The 15,041-nt window shown below is 42.4% G+C and overlaps 2 protein-coding genes across 10 annotated transcripts in view; both read left to right on the top strand.

The window, feature by feature from the left end:
• The window catches only part of NCKAP5L (NCK associated protein 5 like), an 84,486-nt gene that overhangs the window by 65,256 nt on the left and 4,189 nt on the right, over nucleotides 1-15,041 (top strand). For 5 of the 9 annotated variants that reach the window (XM_056562139.1, XM_056562136.1, XM_056562140.1 and 2 more), the window contains exons 7-12: nucleotides 14-109; nucleotides 1,748-4,245; nucleotides 10,560-10,725; nucleotides 10,959-11,025; nucleotides 12,070-12,372; nucleotides 12,850-12,965. In XM_056562139.1, the coding sequence (XP_056418114.1) occupies nucleotides 14-109; nucleotides 1,748-4,245; nucleotides 10,560-10,725; nucleotides 10,959-11,025; nucleotides 12,070-12,372; nucleotides 12,850-12,965 (3,246 nt within the window). Of the gene's footprint in view, nucleotides 1-13; nucleotides 110-1,747; nucleotides 4,246-10,559; nucleotides 10,726-10,958; nucleotides 11,026-12,069; nucleotides 12,373-12,849; nucleotides 12,966-13,049; nucleotides 13,122-15,041 lie in introns of all 9 variants that reach the window. The other 4 variants (XM_056562137.1, XM_056562143.1, XM_056562142.1 and 1 more) reach the window with 3 other exon arrangements.
• LOC130358635 (formin-like protein 3) overlaps nucleotides 7,394-15,041 on the top strand; it is a 289,106-nt gene continuing 281,458 nt past the window's right edge. Inside the window, exon 1 of the mRNA XM_056562151.1 lies at nucleotides 7,394-7,422. The gene's annotated coding sequence lies outside the window, so the exon portion shown is untranslated. The remainder of the gene's footprint in view (nucleotides 7,423-15,041) is intronic.

Raw genomic sequence — 15,041 nt, 5'->3', positions numbered from 1 at the left:
TTTTCTAATATAGTTGCACCCATTGCAGGCCCTGTCTGACTCCCATGGAAGTGACCTCGATAGGATTTCAGTCTCTATTCCAATAGGACAATGTGGAATGCAGAGAGAGGTAAATAAATAAACCTACAGGTTTTACTTATAATGGACTCTCCACTTTTCTGACAGGTGAGGGAGTTCTAAGGGTCTATTCACATGTACAGTATCCTGCTCATATTTGATGTGCAGGATTTTAAGCTGCAGATTTTAAGCTGTGTTCATCTGCAGCTTCAAATCTGGCGCATCAAATATGTGCAGGATACTGTACATGTGAATGTACCCTAAAGCTGGTCAGGTAGCTGACAGCCAAATGTTTATTTAGCCAACAGTTATCTCTTCTGATGCCCCCTACCCTTATATATACATGCACACTCGCCTTGGCAGGGTGTGCATATTTTCTCAATGGGGGAGAGGTAAAAAAAGCCACCGCCACACACCAGTGGCTTATGTTGAAATTCATGCCTGATGGAAGGTGTTATAAGAAACTTTTGTTCCTCAGAGATAAGCCATCACCAGAGCTGTCTGGTAGTTATTTAATCATCTCTTCTCATTGAGATAACATGTATGTTCAGCCAATTAAGTTGAATAATTAGAAAGAGATAATGGCCCTCATTTACTAAGAGTGTCGGGGTTAACTCTGAGTGTTTCTTCATTTACTCCGCATGTTATATATGCCCCCCTCACAACGCATGTTATATATGCCCCCCGCACAACACATGTTATATATGTCCCCCGCACAACGCATGTTATATATGTCCCCCGCACAGCGCCATCATATACCCACCGCAGCGCATGTTATATATGGCCCCCGCACAGCGCATGTTATATATGTCCCCCGCACAGCGCGGTCATATACCCACCGCAGCGCATGTTATATATGGCCCCCCGCACAGCGCATGTTATATATGGCCCCCGCACAGCGCATGTTATATATGCCCCCCGCACAGCGCATGTTATATATGCCCCCCGCACAGCGCAATCGTAAGCTCCAGGTAGCGCTATCATTGACAAGCATTTTATTAGCAGAGCATCTCTCCGGGAAGCCGCTGACCAATGCTCTGCTAATGCTCCGCTTGTCAGTGATAGCGCTTCAGAGGCATATGTGTATAGAAGCGAAGTGGGGAGCAGACATATATCGTTATAGCTCAGAGCCGTCGGGTTTTGGTGAAGAAAAATTCACAGGTTTTCCTGCAAGTTTTTCATCATACGCGGAGTGTTTTTTCTTTTTTGTCGGGAACACGCCCCTTTTTTGTGATAACCACGCCCATTTTGATGGGTTTAAAAAACACTCGGAGTGATGATATATTTTGTTGGGTTGTGCGACCAAATTTGTGTCGCATGGGCTATGCGACACAAATTTGGTCGCACAACCCGACAAAGAGTCTGGTTGACATTAGTAAATGAGGGATAATATGTACATATATTCATGTTCTTGCCACTATGTACATATATTCATGTTCTTGTCACAATGTAATATTACAATTTTAATCATGAATGTAGTTGTCAATATTTCTCTCCTATAAAAAGTAAAAGTACTCAAATTAATATGCTAAAATAGCATACTTAGAGTTTGTACTTATGACCAGACTACAAAGAGATTTACATAGATTTTACTTGTTTATGAAAGGAGGAAAGATTTGTGTGGATATCGTCAGTTCTCATTGCCCTGAATTTTTATGTTAGAAGTAATAAAAAATGTTTTCTTTCATAGGAAAAACAGCGTTCTGGTCGGGCCCAGTCATCCTGTCGCTCAATAGATGCCATGTCTCCATTCCTCAGAAAGAAAGCTCAGATCTTAGAAGTCCTACGGAGGCTAGAGGCCACAGGATCTCAGAGTGGATCATCCTGCACTGCACCTCCAATGTTCCTTGGAGGAATATCCTCAGCTAGTGGGAATGGGTTGCGTGTGAGACCAGACCAAGGCTTGGATTATGTGAATGGTGAAGGCTTAATTCCTTCAGAACATGGTGGTGATGAGCCTTGGGCCTCCTGTCTGCTACTTGCTCAAAGTGGTTGGGAGGAGCTGCTGAAATGGAAGCCAATACAAAGAGAGCCACCCGCAGGTAGTCCTGGAGAGGGAGGAGGGGAACACCTTGGTTTGGTATCAGGAGAAGATGCACAGCAATCATCTCGCCAAGCTGAGGGAAGCTCATCCTCTTCAGACGATGACATTGGAGATCCACTTCCTCCTCCAAGTGAAATTAGGCAACGATTGCCGTTAACAGACTTAACTAAGGGTATAGCGCCATGTATGTGCTCCCGTGGAGCAGTAGATAAAAGAAGCCCTATTGAGGGCCATTCAGATGGAACTGGCTTTGCTAGGGGCCACACTGGGCATCTTCATTCATTAACATGTTACAGCAGAAGCCTTCGTGATATGGTAGAAAGTAAGCATGTGCCAGTGACACCACCACCAGCAGTTACAGAGAGAGGGGACTCCTTGTCGTCTTCACCAGGAAAGCAGTCTGTTTCTGAGAATGGTTCCGATGCGCCTTCCTCTTGTCCTCCTTCTCCTGGAGCCTCTGTCAGTTTGCCAAGGGATGCAAGTGTTTTTTCTAACAAAAGTGCAGCTCAGGAGGAACAGGAGGATTGCCCTCAACCCTTGATGGTAGTTTCAAATCCCCCTTGTCCTGACCCACAAGATGCACTTATTCCTTCCTCTGAGCCTCGGACACCTCATATTCCTTCTCCAGCTAAGTTTCTCAAATTCTTGAAACTGCCAAGCTCAGGGGATAAATTACAGAATCCAAACTCTCTGAGGCTTAGCCCTCAACTTACTCAAACCTCCAAAATTCCTTGTAGGAGCAATAATTACGAGGCATTTCCCTCACCACGCCTCAACAGGAAGGCAGCTGAAGAATTACCTGGTCCAGAAACGGATGATGATCCACCTTCTCCTTCTGAATTTATTAATTCCAATGCCAGTAGGCAAGGACAAAATGAAAGGTCAAACATTTTATTAAATAGACCTGGAATACAGTGTTACACCAAAAAGTCTCATGATTATGAAAACGTTCCTGCAAAAAATTCAGTGCTTCCGACAGCAAGCCAAGCTGAGGATTTGGAACTGTCTCCTAAGCTAGTTGAGGAAGCATGCTCCTCTAATTGTTCCCCGGGATCTTGTGTACATTCCCAAGTAAATTCTTCTAATGACCCCAACAGTCAGATGAACACACCATTCATAAGAAAGCATGTAACTTCCCGAAAACCTGCAGAGTCTGCTGGACCGCTCCCATTTAAAGAAAGAATTGTAAAGCTAAGGGGTTCTGACAACCAACAGACAGAGCCGGCTGTAACAGGGACAGATGAAAACAGGGTTTTAACAGATCTACGTCCATCTATGAAAAGATCCTTAGGTGTGAGCAGTTTAAGGACTCCTGAGCCTGGATCTACAGAGAGTTACCCACCAAGGTACCTTGGACAAAAATCTGATTCTGCTCGGACTCGACAGCCAGCTTCTAATTGCTCACCAGGTTCACCTCATGGTCCACGTAATCCATCCCGCGCACCACCTGTCCCAAGCAAGTCTCCACGTAGCCCTCATGGAAGCCCAACAAAGCTACCTGCTAAGTCCCCAAGTAAGGCAACAGCAAAACCTTTTGTATCTCGACCCCTAAGTGAAGAGTTAAGACCAAGCCCCAGGCAACCTACTCTTCCAAATGATGAGAAACAGAGGATGCATCCTACTGGTGCAGGCAAGAAAAGTAGTAACTGCCAGGAGTACGCATGTCCTCGCAGTCCAGGCCCACAGGGCACAGAAAATCTTCCACTAAGTGCTCTGCACTCTGCCATTGAAGAAAAAGTAATGAAAGGCATTAAAGAAAACATGTTAAGGTTGCAGGAACAGCATCGTGCGCCTGCCCCTGACCCTAAGCAACGTAATTCCAGTGGTATTGCAAGCTGGTTTGGCTTAAAGAAAAGCAAACTACCTGCTCTAAGTCGTAGGCCTGAGACAGGTCGTGTCAAAGAGGAGAAGAGAGAGCGAGCTACTAGTGGCTCTCCTCGGACTCGAGATGCAAAGGGTGAGAGTCTAAATATTTCCATGTTAATGGAAAAAGCTGAAGATCTCCGAAAAGCTCTTCAAGAGGAGAGAGCCTACATCAATGGTCTCTCTCTTGACAAGAATCGTACAGCTGTGTCTGTAGATCAGACCCGGGACTCTTCAAGACCTCTGACTGCTGACAACTTTATGCAACAGCTCTTGAATCGGTGAGCTTGAAAATTATTATGACTATTTTTTTATTAATTGAATTGATTTATTAAATATGTATCATGAATGTAAAATGAAATGCACACCTTCTGTAATAACTTGGTCTAGAGATTAAAACTTGAACATGTAATTCCACTGTTGAGCTCTTGTAACGTTTTACTTCAGTGATACTTCTAGCACTAATTTTTATCTTAGAGGTTATTCAGAGGGGAAATTTTTTTTTATTTAGATGTTCTCAGAATAGCCCACCAGTGCCATTGTTATGGTGTGCCACTCCAGCTGCTCAGTATTCCGTTTACTCTGCCCTGACACATAGGAAATGCCTGCTCAGCCAGTCATTGGCTATAGTGGTGACCAACCACAGCCAGTCATTGGCACTTCCCATTTTGTCAGGATGAAGAACCAAATTAAGGCCATCATTAGAATGTCAGGGGTTAGGTTTATCTTCATAAACCACCCAATGTTCCATAAGTCCTTGTCAATGGAGAATATCCTGAGTGATCTATTCAATTGGCCCACATATTGTCAGATTTAGCAATTGTTCTTTAGTTTTAGGTAGTATTGTTTTGTTAAAGAATGTATGTAGACAGGGAGATGTTTATCCATCCAGTGTTGTACATTGAGTTTATGTGCCTTATATAACCTATAGGTTAGTTAGATTACCTGATCCATCACAAAAAGATTTTCCAGGTATCCTAAGATGCATATAACGTGATTTGAAGGGTAGCAATACCTCGTAAGCAGACTAAAGAAATCCTAGGAATTTGTTGATTAGGACATGTACATATTGCATGGATTAGATGAGTTTAAAATCTTGTGTGTATTGGTTTATCGCCTATTCCAGGGTTAAGAGTACACAAAACCTCACAATTCTGATATAAGATATAGGTGGAAAAATCTGTGTGATTACCTTCTACTTCTTCACCTAGTTCCCCCATTTTTCTTTTAGTTAAAAAACAAAAAAAATGTATTGCTGAAAATATTTAGTAGATTAAAGAAATCATATAATCCCTGATGAAGAGCTGGTAAGATTGATCAAAGCCACTACTGAATTATGTATTGGGTATATGTCATGTATCTCACATTCTGCTTCTGTTAGGGGTCTTATTCTTAGCTTTATGAGATACTTGACTGCTCTTTCAGGCAGGGGCCTTGCTAGGTCTCCACAGGGCTGGAGCCCACACCCCTAACCACACCTTTAGCAATGCCCTAACCACACCCTATGCCACGCCCAAGCACACCCAGTTTCCTCCTTTAAAATTCTCAATGACCCCAGTTGGCATCTGTACAGTGTGGTTATAGCAGCCCCAATTCTGTCACCCTCAGATCTCATCATGTACATGCTTCCTGAGAGTGATAGGAGTGTGATTGCTGCAACCACATTCCTGTCACACTTACACAACATGTACACACTCAGGAAAGCCTGTTCATGCTGATATCTGAGGGTGATTGCCGCAACCAAACTCGTTTCACATTCAGGCAGCCTGCACATGCCTAAATCTCACAGATAGAAAGTAATACTTATTTATTTTTAAACTTAGTAAAAAGAAAAGTATGAATATATATGTAATGTCAATATAGTTGACAGTTTCCTATGTTATCACCATACAGTTATTGACCAATTCCTGTATTGTGAGAGCAATATTACCAATAATATGAGTATACAAGTAGGAATATTCTCACCATACATATAACCATTATACTGTTACTGACCAAATCCTGTATACCAAGACCTACAGTCATGGCCGCAAATGTTGGCACCCCTGAAATATTTCTAGAGAATGAAGTATTTCTCACAGAAAAGGATCTAAGGAACTAATCCAAAAAAGGAGGAAAAAAGCAAATTGGACATAATGTCACACCAAACTACAAAAATGGGCCTTACAAAATTATTGACACCCTTTCAAAATTGGGGAAAAATAAGATTGTTTCAAGCATGTGATGCTCCTGGGGCAAGTAACAGGTGTGGTCAATATGAAAATCGCACCTGAAAGCAGATAAAAAGGAGAGAAGTTCACTTAGTCTTTGCATTGTGTCTCTGTGTGTGCCACACTAAGCATGGACAACAGAAAGAGGAGAAGAGAACTGTCTGAGGACTTGAGAACCCAAATTGTTGAAAGCTGGGTTTGCGTCCGAGATCCTGGGTCTTCCAGCAGGAAAATTACCCCAAACATACGTCAAAAAGCACCCAGAAATGGATAGCAACAAAATGCTGGAGGGTTCTGAAGTGGCCAGTAATGAGTCCAGATCTAAATCCCATTGAACACCTGGAGAGAGATCTCAAAATTGCTGTTGGGAAAAGGCGCCTTCCAATAAGAGAGACCTGGAGCAGTTTGATATGACATTATGTCAAATTTTTTTTTTTTCCTGCCTTTTTTGGTTTAGTTCCAATACACACAAAGGGAATAAACATGTATATAGCAAAACATTTGTTACTGAAATCCTTTTCTGTTTAGCCAATAGTACCAGTATACAAGGATGAATTATTATACCATACTGTTAATGATCTAATTCATTATAAGGAGAAAAAATTACTAATAATATCAGTGAACAAGAAGGAAGCATTATTACCATACATTTACCATTATACTGTTACTGACCAAATCCTGTATACTGAGACCAATAATACGTGTATACTAGGGATTGACCGATTATCGGTTTTGCCGATATAATCGGCCGATAATCACGGTTTTCTAAGTTATCGGTATCAGCAATTACCTTGCCGATAATGCAGGCGCTTTAAATCAATGAACTGCAATGGCTTTTGCGGGGCTAGAGACCGCCGCCCGCTTCTCTCCCCCGGCCTGTCCTGAGTCCAACCACCGCCGCTGCCAGAGACCGCTGCTGCCACCCGCTTCTCTCCCACTGCCTGCCTTGGGGTCCTGAGTCCAATCACCGCCGCTGCCACCTGCTTCTCTCCCCCTGTGTCCCGAGTCCAACCACCGCTGCTGCCAGAGACAGCCGCCTGTGCCCCATTGCCTCCCCCATCCCCGGTTTTATAATTACCTGTTCCCGGGGTCTGCGCTACTTCTGGCTCCTGAGGCATCCTGAGCTGTCACTGTGCGCCGGGCCACTGACGGTGACATTGCGTTGAGGACATCACTCGTCGTTGCGCAGCTCACAGCAACAGCGCAGGATGCCGCAGGAGCCAGAAGTAGCGCGGACCCCGGGAACAGGTAGTTATAAAACCGGGGATGTGGGAGGCAATGGGACACCAACGGTGGTTGGACTCAGGACCCCAGGACAGGCAGGGGGAGAGAAGCAGGTGGCGGCGGCTTTCTCTGGCAGCGGCGGGGTTGGTCTCAGGAAAAGGAAGGGGGAGAGAAGCAGGTGGCGGTGGCGGTCTCTGGCCCCGCAAAAGCCGCTGCAGTTCATTGATTTAAAGCACCCGCAGAAACAGTTTCAGGGTATACCTGCACACACACGCACCCTCATTTTACCAAGGATATTTGAGGGGGGGGATTAAAATGCACAGAAATCGGTATAGGTTATCGCTATCGGCTGTAAAAAATCAATATCGGTTGATCCCTAGTGTATACAAGGAAGAAATATTGTCACCATATTACCATCAAATCCAGTATACTGAGACTGATGTTACCAATAATACCAGTATACAAGAAGTAATATCACCATACCTATCATATTATTACTGACCAAATCCTGTATACAAAGACTAATATTACCAATAATATTAGGATACAAGGAGGAATATTATCACCTCATATATTACCATTATATTGTTACTGACTAAATAGAATTTTACAAATACCAGTATACATGGGATATATAATAACGCCACACCATGACCACTGCCATTACCACCATATACAATACAACCATACCGTTACTGAATTAAATCCACTATAACTATCCCCCCATACAGACTCACAGGGGCATCTTTTCAGAGTGAATCAAAGGTGACGTCTTCTTTAATCAGTCGTTCACTTATTCTTTTGTTCTCCATTTTTCCTGGGCCATCTAAAAGACTTCTCTTGGCCATTACTGGTCTCCACAAAATCTGCTGGCAAATATTTTAGGATACTCTCTCCAACACCATCCTCATCACTATACAAGCTTCCCATCTGTGTTGCTGTTAAAAGCGCTTGTCTACAGCTTATAAGTGCATTCTTCCAGCTCTCTCCCCTGGTGCCTGGGCTCCTCTGGAGCTCTAGCCGAAATAGCAAGCCACACATCCGCCCCTGCCCAGCTACCCTGTTTCCCCAAAAATAAACCTTACCCCGAAAGTAAGCCCTAGCAGGATTATCAGGGTGGGCTGCAATATATAAGCCCTACCCCGAAAATAAGACCTAGGCCAGGGGTAATCAACTGGCAGACTGCCAGGTGGGGGGCACTGTAGGAGTGTGGAGGATGACGGGGGAAGGGGAGGATGGGGGGCTGCAGGAGTGTGGAGGATGGGGGGCTGCAGGAGTGTGGAGGATGGGGGGCTGCGGGAGTGTGGAGGATGGCAGGCTGTGGGAGGATGGGGGGGGCTGTAGCAGTGTGGAAGATGGGGTGCGGCATCCTCCACACTGCTACAGCCCCCCATCCTCCACACTGCTACAGCCCCCCCATCCTCCACACTGCTACAGCCCCCCCCATCCTCCACACTGCTACAGCCCCCCATGTTGTTCAAGGTACATACCGTAAATAAGCCCTACCCTGAAAATAAGCCCTAGTGTGTTTTTTGTGACTAAAATTAATATAAGACCCGGTCTTATTTTCGGAGAAACACGGTATGCCCCTGCTGCCAGGAGAAAAGGCCAAGTGTATGGTAGGCCCTTCAAGAGCCATGCATTGGGCAATGTTACTTGCGATAAGAGGCCGATAGTTAAAGCCTTGAATTCTTATAGTTACCTGAGTATACCTTTTTAAAAGAGTGAAAAACTTTTTAAAGCACTTCATCCAGCCTTTAAAATGGTAGGATTTCTCTTTTAGATCCGCAGCGGTCTGACTCCTGTCAGCTAATTTGAAGAGGCTGTAGCTAAAATACCCACCAATCTAATATTGATGGCCTATGCAGAGGGATAGGCCATCAGTTTTTAAAGGCTCGATAAACCAAAACAGATCGCAAAATATGTTTCTAGGTAATGTAATTGGAATAAGTATTATGGTGCAGCAAACACAGAGGTGCATGCAACTGTGACTGTTAAAATGGGGTCCAATTTTATAGTGTTCTGTGTCAGGAATATCAGTGTATAGAACTTGTAGCATATTCATTCATTCATTTCTATTTGTATTCCACTTGTGGGCATATAGGGGGAGATTTATCAAAACCTGTGCAAAGCAAAAGTTGCCCAGTTGCCCATAGCAACCAATCAGACCGCTTCTTTCATTTTGCAGAGGCCTTGTTACAAATGAAAGAAGCGATCTGATTGGTTGCTATGGGCAACTGGGCAACTTTTCCTCTGGACAGGTTTTGATAAATCTCCCCCATAAATTTTGATAATCTAAATCAACTTTCAACTCATTGATGAAGATCTATTGGATCAATACTTAGATCAGGTCTATACATTGTGTAAAGAGAAATGCAGTAAGTGTTGCTACTAGTGCCTATTGTGCCCAGCTTTACCACCTGATCATCCATCGAGCCTCTCTTAGGAATGAATAGAGAAAATGACGTCCTGTGTAGACACGAGACGTTGTAAGATTCCACAGGTCTCATAGACAATCACGTGGTACAACCAAGGACCAGGGCAGAGCCGATACCATGGCAATAAAGGCATTGGTTACAAAATGGACTTCACTCCTCTTTACATAGAGAGAACAAAGCTTTGTGGGAGAGCTTGGTTATGTCTTATATTTCTTACATTAATTCTTTTTGTGCCATCTAGTAAAACTACTATTTATAAAGGTGCATTTTCCTCAAGTTTAGTGTAAATTGCCCAAAATGGGGCATATTTAGCTCTACAACACCTTTTAGTCATTGTACCTCAGTTGCCAAAGAAGTCGTGGCTTTTTGGGAGAGGTGTTGGCTTTTTCATTTGTCCTTGTACCCCGGCCCCCTTCTGTTTTGTCCTGTTGTATGTTTCTCTCTGTATTTATTAATACATATTACAGAATGTGCTTACAAGCCTTTACTTGCCTTATTATGCATATATACCTATGTACTGTGTTGCAGTATCTCTCTCGTACAACAGTTTATTCTTTCTTTTTTTTTTTTTGTTGTATTCCCTATAAACATGATATAAGGGGACAAAATGCACCCCATATTGTAAATCCTTTACTTTGCATTCATTGCAGTGTTATGCTGGAGTCTATAGAGAGCAGAAATTCAAGAAACTTTAGGTAATATTGATCTTTTTTTTTTATTTAGGGTGGATGGAAAGGAGGTTCCTGCAGAAGGACGTGTGGAAGGGAAGACACCACTTCGAGATTTCCCTCGATTATCGCCAGAAAACAAAGAAGTGCGTCCATTTCGTCCTCCACGAAATGGGATGGTGGCGCATGTGCAACGGTGTGAGCAGAAGAGTATGGAGCAGGTAAGGGCAGAGAATGAAAATAATTTATATGCATTATTGGGGAGATTTGTCAAAACCTTTTGCAGAAGAAAAGTGGAGCAGTTGCTCAAAGCAACCAATCAGATCGCTTCTTTTATTTTTCAGAGGCTTTATTAAAATGAAAGAAGCAATCTGATTGGTTTCTGTGGGCAAATGCTCCACTTTTCCAATGCACAAGACCTAAAATGTGGCTAATTCTTGTCTTCTCCCAACAGAACCGGGAGGTTGTCCTGCCTCCAGATGAGCGGATATCAGAATCTCTTACTTCACAGCACTTTGCAGGTATCTTGTAATATATTCTTTTCTTTTACTTTGCTCAGGTTACTCTCTAAGCTTTTACCCATGACTAATTTTATCATTGGGAACCCATTGTGTTAAAACAGCATCCAAATCTGCAGGCTGAGAAGAATTATATACATGTATGGGGGAAAAGTTTCTTTAGAACTAGAAGGTTGCTCATTTAAACCTCTGCTCATCTTGGGTTTAAGAGTCTGGTGGGTGGTTCATACGATGATTGACAGCTATTTTTGTATGTACAGGTTAATCAGTGAGTAGGACTGCCCACTGGACTCTTAAAGGGGTTATCCAGGAGTAGAAAAACAGAGTCAATTTCTTTAAAAAAAAAACATGTGTCACTACATCATAATCCTGAGTATGTAAACATATTTTGAGTATATTGGGAGATATTTAGGTGTTTTGAAACCTTTTTGTAAATGTAAAGTCCTCCCTTCCTAATTTCTTAGAATTTTCCTACCTTCAGTCATCCTATCTTTTGCTTTAAAGGGAATCTGTCATCACTATTACCCACACTAACCTGTTGGTACAGGCTTGTAGTGCAGGTGACACTGATGAAAATCCTACTTAGATCTCGTCGCTCAGTGCCACCAGTCTTCCGTAATACCCAGTCTTTTGGTTATTGCAAATCTGGAGCACGGGGGGCATTCACAAGCCTCTGACGCATGATGTCCCGCCTGAATCTTAATGGTAACGCCTCCTCCCCTGTGCTGAGCCTCCTACGCTGCAGAATGGAACTCCACTTGATCAGCACAGGGGGGGGGGGGGAGGCGTTATTAAGAAGATCAAAGACGAATGTCACCGTGCATCCAAGGTTTGGGAATGCCCCCTGTGCACAAAGCTCCAGTTTGCATAATTTGAAGACTGGGAGCGACGAGAAGTATGATTTTCACCAGTGTCGCCCGCACTACAAGCTTGATGACAGATTCCTTTTAATTACTTCTATTTCATATCACACTTTTTTTTTCAAATCTTTTTTCCACTCATAACATTATACTTATTTAACTAATTTCCATTTCCCCCACTCTATAGCTTGTGATTCACTCACTCGGACTCTGGACAGTGGTATTGGGACATTTCCTCCCCCGGATTACTGTGGAGGGACTCCTAACAAAAATACCCCAAAGTTAAAACCTAGGCTAGACTCTCCTTCTGTCCTTCCAGTGGGAAGGTTTTCTGCCTTCCCCAAGGTACCTCGAAGAGCTAGGACCTTGGAAAGGGACATGCGAGGTGTGGAAGAGATGTTCCCAAGCGGACAACACCAAAGTGTGCCAGCATTCCATGCTCTATTGGCAGAACCAGAACCAGCCATAAGTCATAGGATGTATGGAGAAGGTTTGTGTTTTGTTCTTTTAAAAGCAATGTGACTATTTTTTAATGGTGGTAGTAGCAGTTTACTTCTAGACTTGGCTTCAGGCACACGTGCATTGCACCAATGAAGAAAAGGAATGAAGCAAAGTGTAGTGTCCTCTGCTTCAGTGGTTCAGTGTGCATGTCCCCATGCTACTGGATACAAGTCCAAAAATCTGTATATTGCTAAAACGAGCAAACTTCATTTAGGGAGTTTTAAAACCCTTAACCCCAGGTGCATACGGAGATGCTGGTGGATTAGTGTCCTAAAGCATGGTGACAGGTTCCCTAAAGTTAAATGATAATTACATCCTAGTTAACTTTTACTTGTATTTGGGTATATTTTGACATGAAGTGAAAACTGAAGCTCTCCATTATTTGACTTTATCGTCGTAAGTCTCAGCCTTCGTGCCACAATTACGTTTGCTGCTTTTGAATCCTTTTATTTTATTTTTGTTACAGATTCCAATAGAGATCGTAGTCTGCCCCAACAAGGAAAGAACTGGACCTTTCCCAATGCAAAGGTCAGCGCTTCCTCTACAGAGACCTTCAGGACTAGAACACATGAGCTGGAAGAGGTAGGTCAACAGTAAATCAAACTATATATTGTATTGTCAAATAGAGGATTTACCTAAAGTTTATTTTCCCAATTGGAATTATAGAATGTTTCTCTGAATAAGGAGAAGGTCCCACAACATGCATCGGGGAAATGTACATAATGGTAAAGGCCAATAGTGAGTTGAAATAATATTTATGAGAATAATGCTTAACCATACATTGTCAGTAAGGTTATGTATATAATGACACTGTCTTTAAAGGAACACTGTGGGCACAATATATACACTGGGGGAGATTCTGCAAAACTACTGTAATTTCTGTTCCAGTAATATTATTGACACCTTTTTTTTTCTCCTCATATTCTCAAAGGTCTTTTGTGCTGCTATGAAAATATGTGAAAAATAATTTTTGCGCCACTTATTTTTTTTTTTTGCAGCCATATTGGATTTTTTGCGCCAAAATTGCAGAGTTTGGCGCCAAAATCACAGATTTTTGTGCCAAAATTTACATCCCAGAAAATTCTGGCAGAAACATCTCAAGAAATATTCCATGGTTACTAGTGCCCAGACAAGCGATAAGTGTATAAATAAAACATTTCTGAGCTTAAATGTGAGTGCAGGTGCAGTGACCAAGAAAAAAAAGAAAAAAAATATATATTTTATTTTTAATAACATTTTTCAATAATAAGTATTTCTTTTTTTTATAATTTCTACACATTTTCCCTAAAAAAAAAAAAACAAAGAAAAAAAAACCCCAAAACAATAAAACTACAACCATTTCTGTGATTTCTACACTATCAAAAAGCTGGTGTGAAATTTTTGATGTAAACTGGACTCTCACCCCTTTGAGCAGACAATATTCGTGGACACGCCCACTTTTACAAAACTGACGTGAACAGTGTAAAAGCTCTTTTGAAAATGTGGTTGATACTTTTCGTGCAAAATTTTTTTAAATATTTTTTGGGTGCAAAATTTCTTGAGAATCTCCCCCACTATGTTTAATATGCATCAGGGAGAAAAATGGGCACTCTAGTCGAAGTGTATGCTTATCAGATTTTACTGGCTATGTACAATGTATTGACTGCTTATTCGGGCTAGGCCCTTCTTCAGACTCTGCAAGGTGTGAGATGAGACACTGTGAGCTCTTCACGCGTTCCACGCCTCACCCAGCCTGAAGAAGGGTATATACATCAACTGGATTTTCTCACTAACATATTAAAGGGGTACTCCTGTGGAAAGCTTTTTTTTTTTTTTTTTTTTAAATCAACTGGTGCCAGAAAGTTAAACAGATTTGTAAATCACTTCTATTAAAAAATCTTAATCCTTCCAGTACTTTTTAGGGGCTGTATACTAAAGAGAAATAAAAAAAAAGAAATGCATTTCCTCTGATGTTATGACCACAGTGCTCTCTGCTGACCTCTGCTGTCCATTTTAGGAACTGTCCAGAGCAGCATGTGTTTGCTATGGGGATTTTCTCCTGCACTGGACAGTTCCTAAAATGGACAGCAGAGGTCAGCAGACAGCACTGTGGTCATGACATCAGAGGAAATGCATTTCTTTTTTTGATTTCTCTTTAGTATACAGCCCCTAAAAAGTACTGGAAGGATTAAGATTTTTTAATAGAAGGGATTTACATTTCTGTTTAACTTTCTAGCACCAGTTGATTTAAAAAAAATAAGTTTTCCACGGGAGTACCTCTTTAATAATTGGGGGGTAGAAAGAAGGTTTGAACCTGAATCTTGCACCTATGAGCATTAAAAGGAACAAAGTTGTGCTCCCTCACCTATGATTTTATGAACTGTGGTATACACAAGACATGGTATAAGTGGGGAGAAGGGAGTTGCACTATACAGGTATTTTTTTTATTGTTTAGCTAAAACTGATACACTTAAAGGGGTACTCTGCTGCTCAGCGTTTTAGACAAACTGTTCCAAACGGTGGAGTCGGGAGCTAATGACGTCATAGCCCCGTCCCCTCATGATGTCACTTCCCACCCCCTCAATGCAAGTCTATGGGAGGGGGCGTGACAGCCGTGACACGCCCCCTCCCTTAGACTTGCATTGAGGGGGCGGGGCTATGACGTCACAAGCTCCAGCG

The sequence above is a fragment of the Hyla sarda genome, chromosome 2, assembly GCF_029499605.1.
Source record: "Hyla sarda isolate aHylSar1 chromosome 2, aHylSar1.hap1, whole genome shotgun sequence".
In the NCBI taxonomy this organism is placed as follows: Eukaryota; Metazoa; Chordata; class Amphibia; order Anura; family Hylidae; genus Hyla; species Hyla sarda.
The sequence above is the reverse complement of the archived record's forward strand: the minus strand, read 5'-3'. Positions and strand labels throughout refer to the sequence as shown.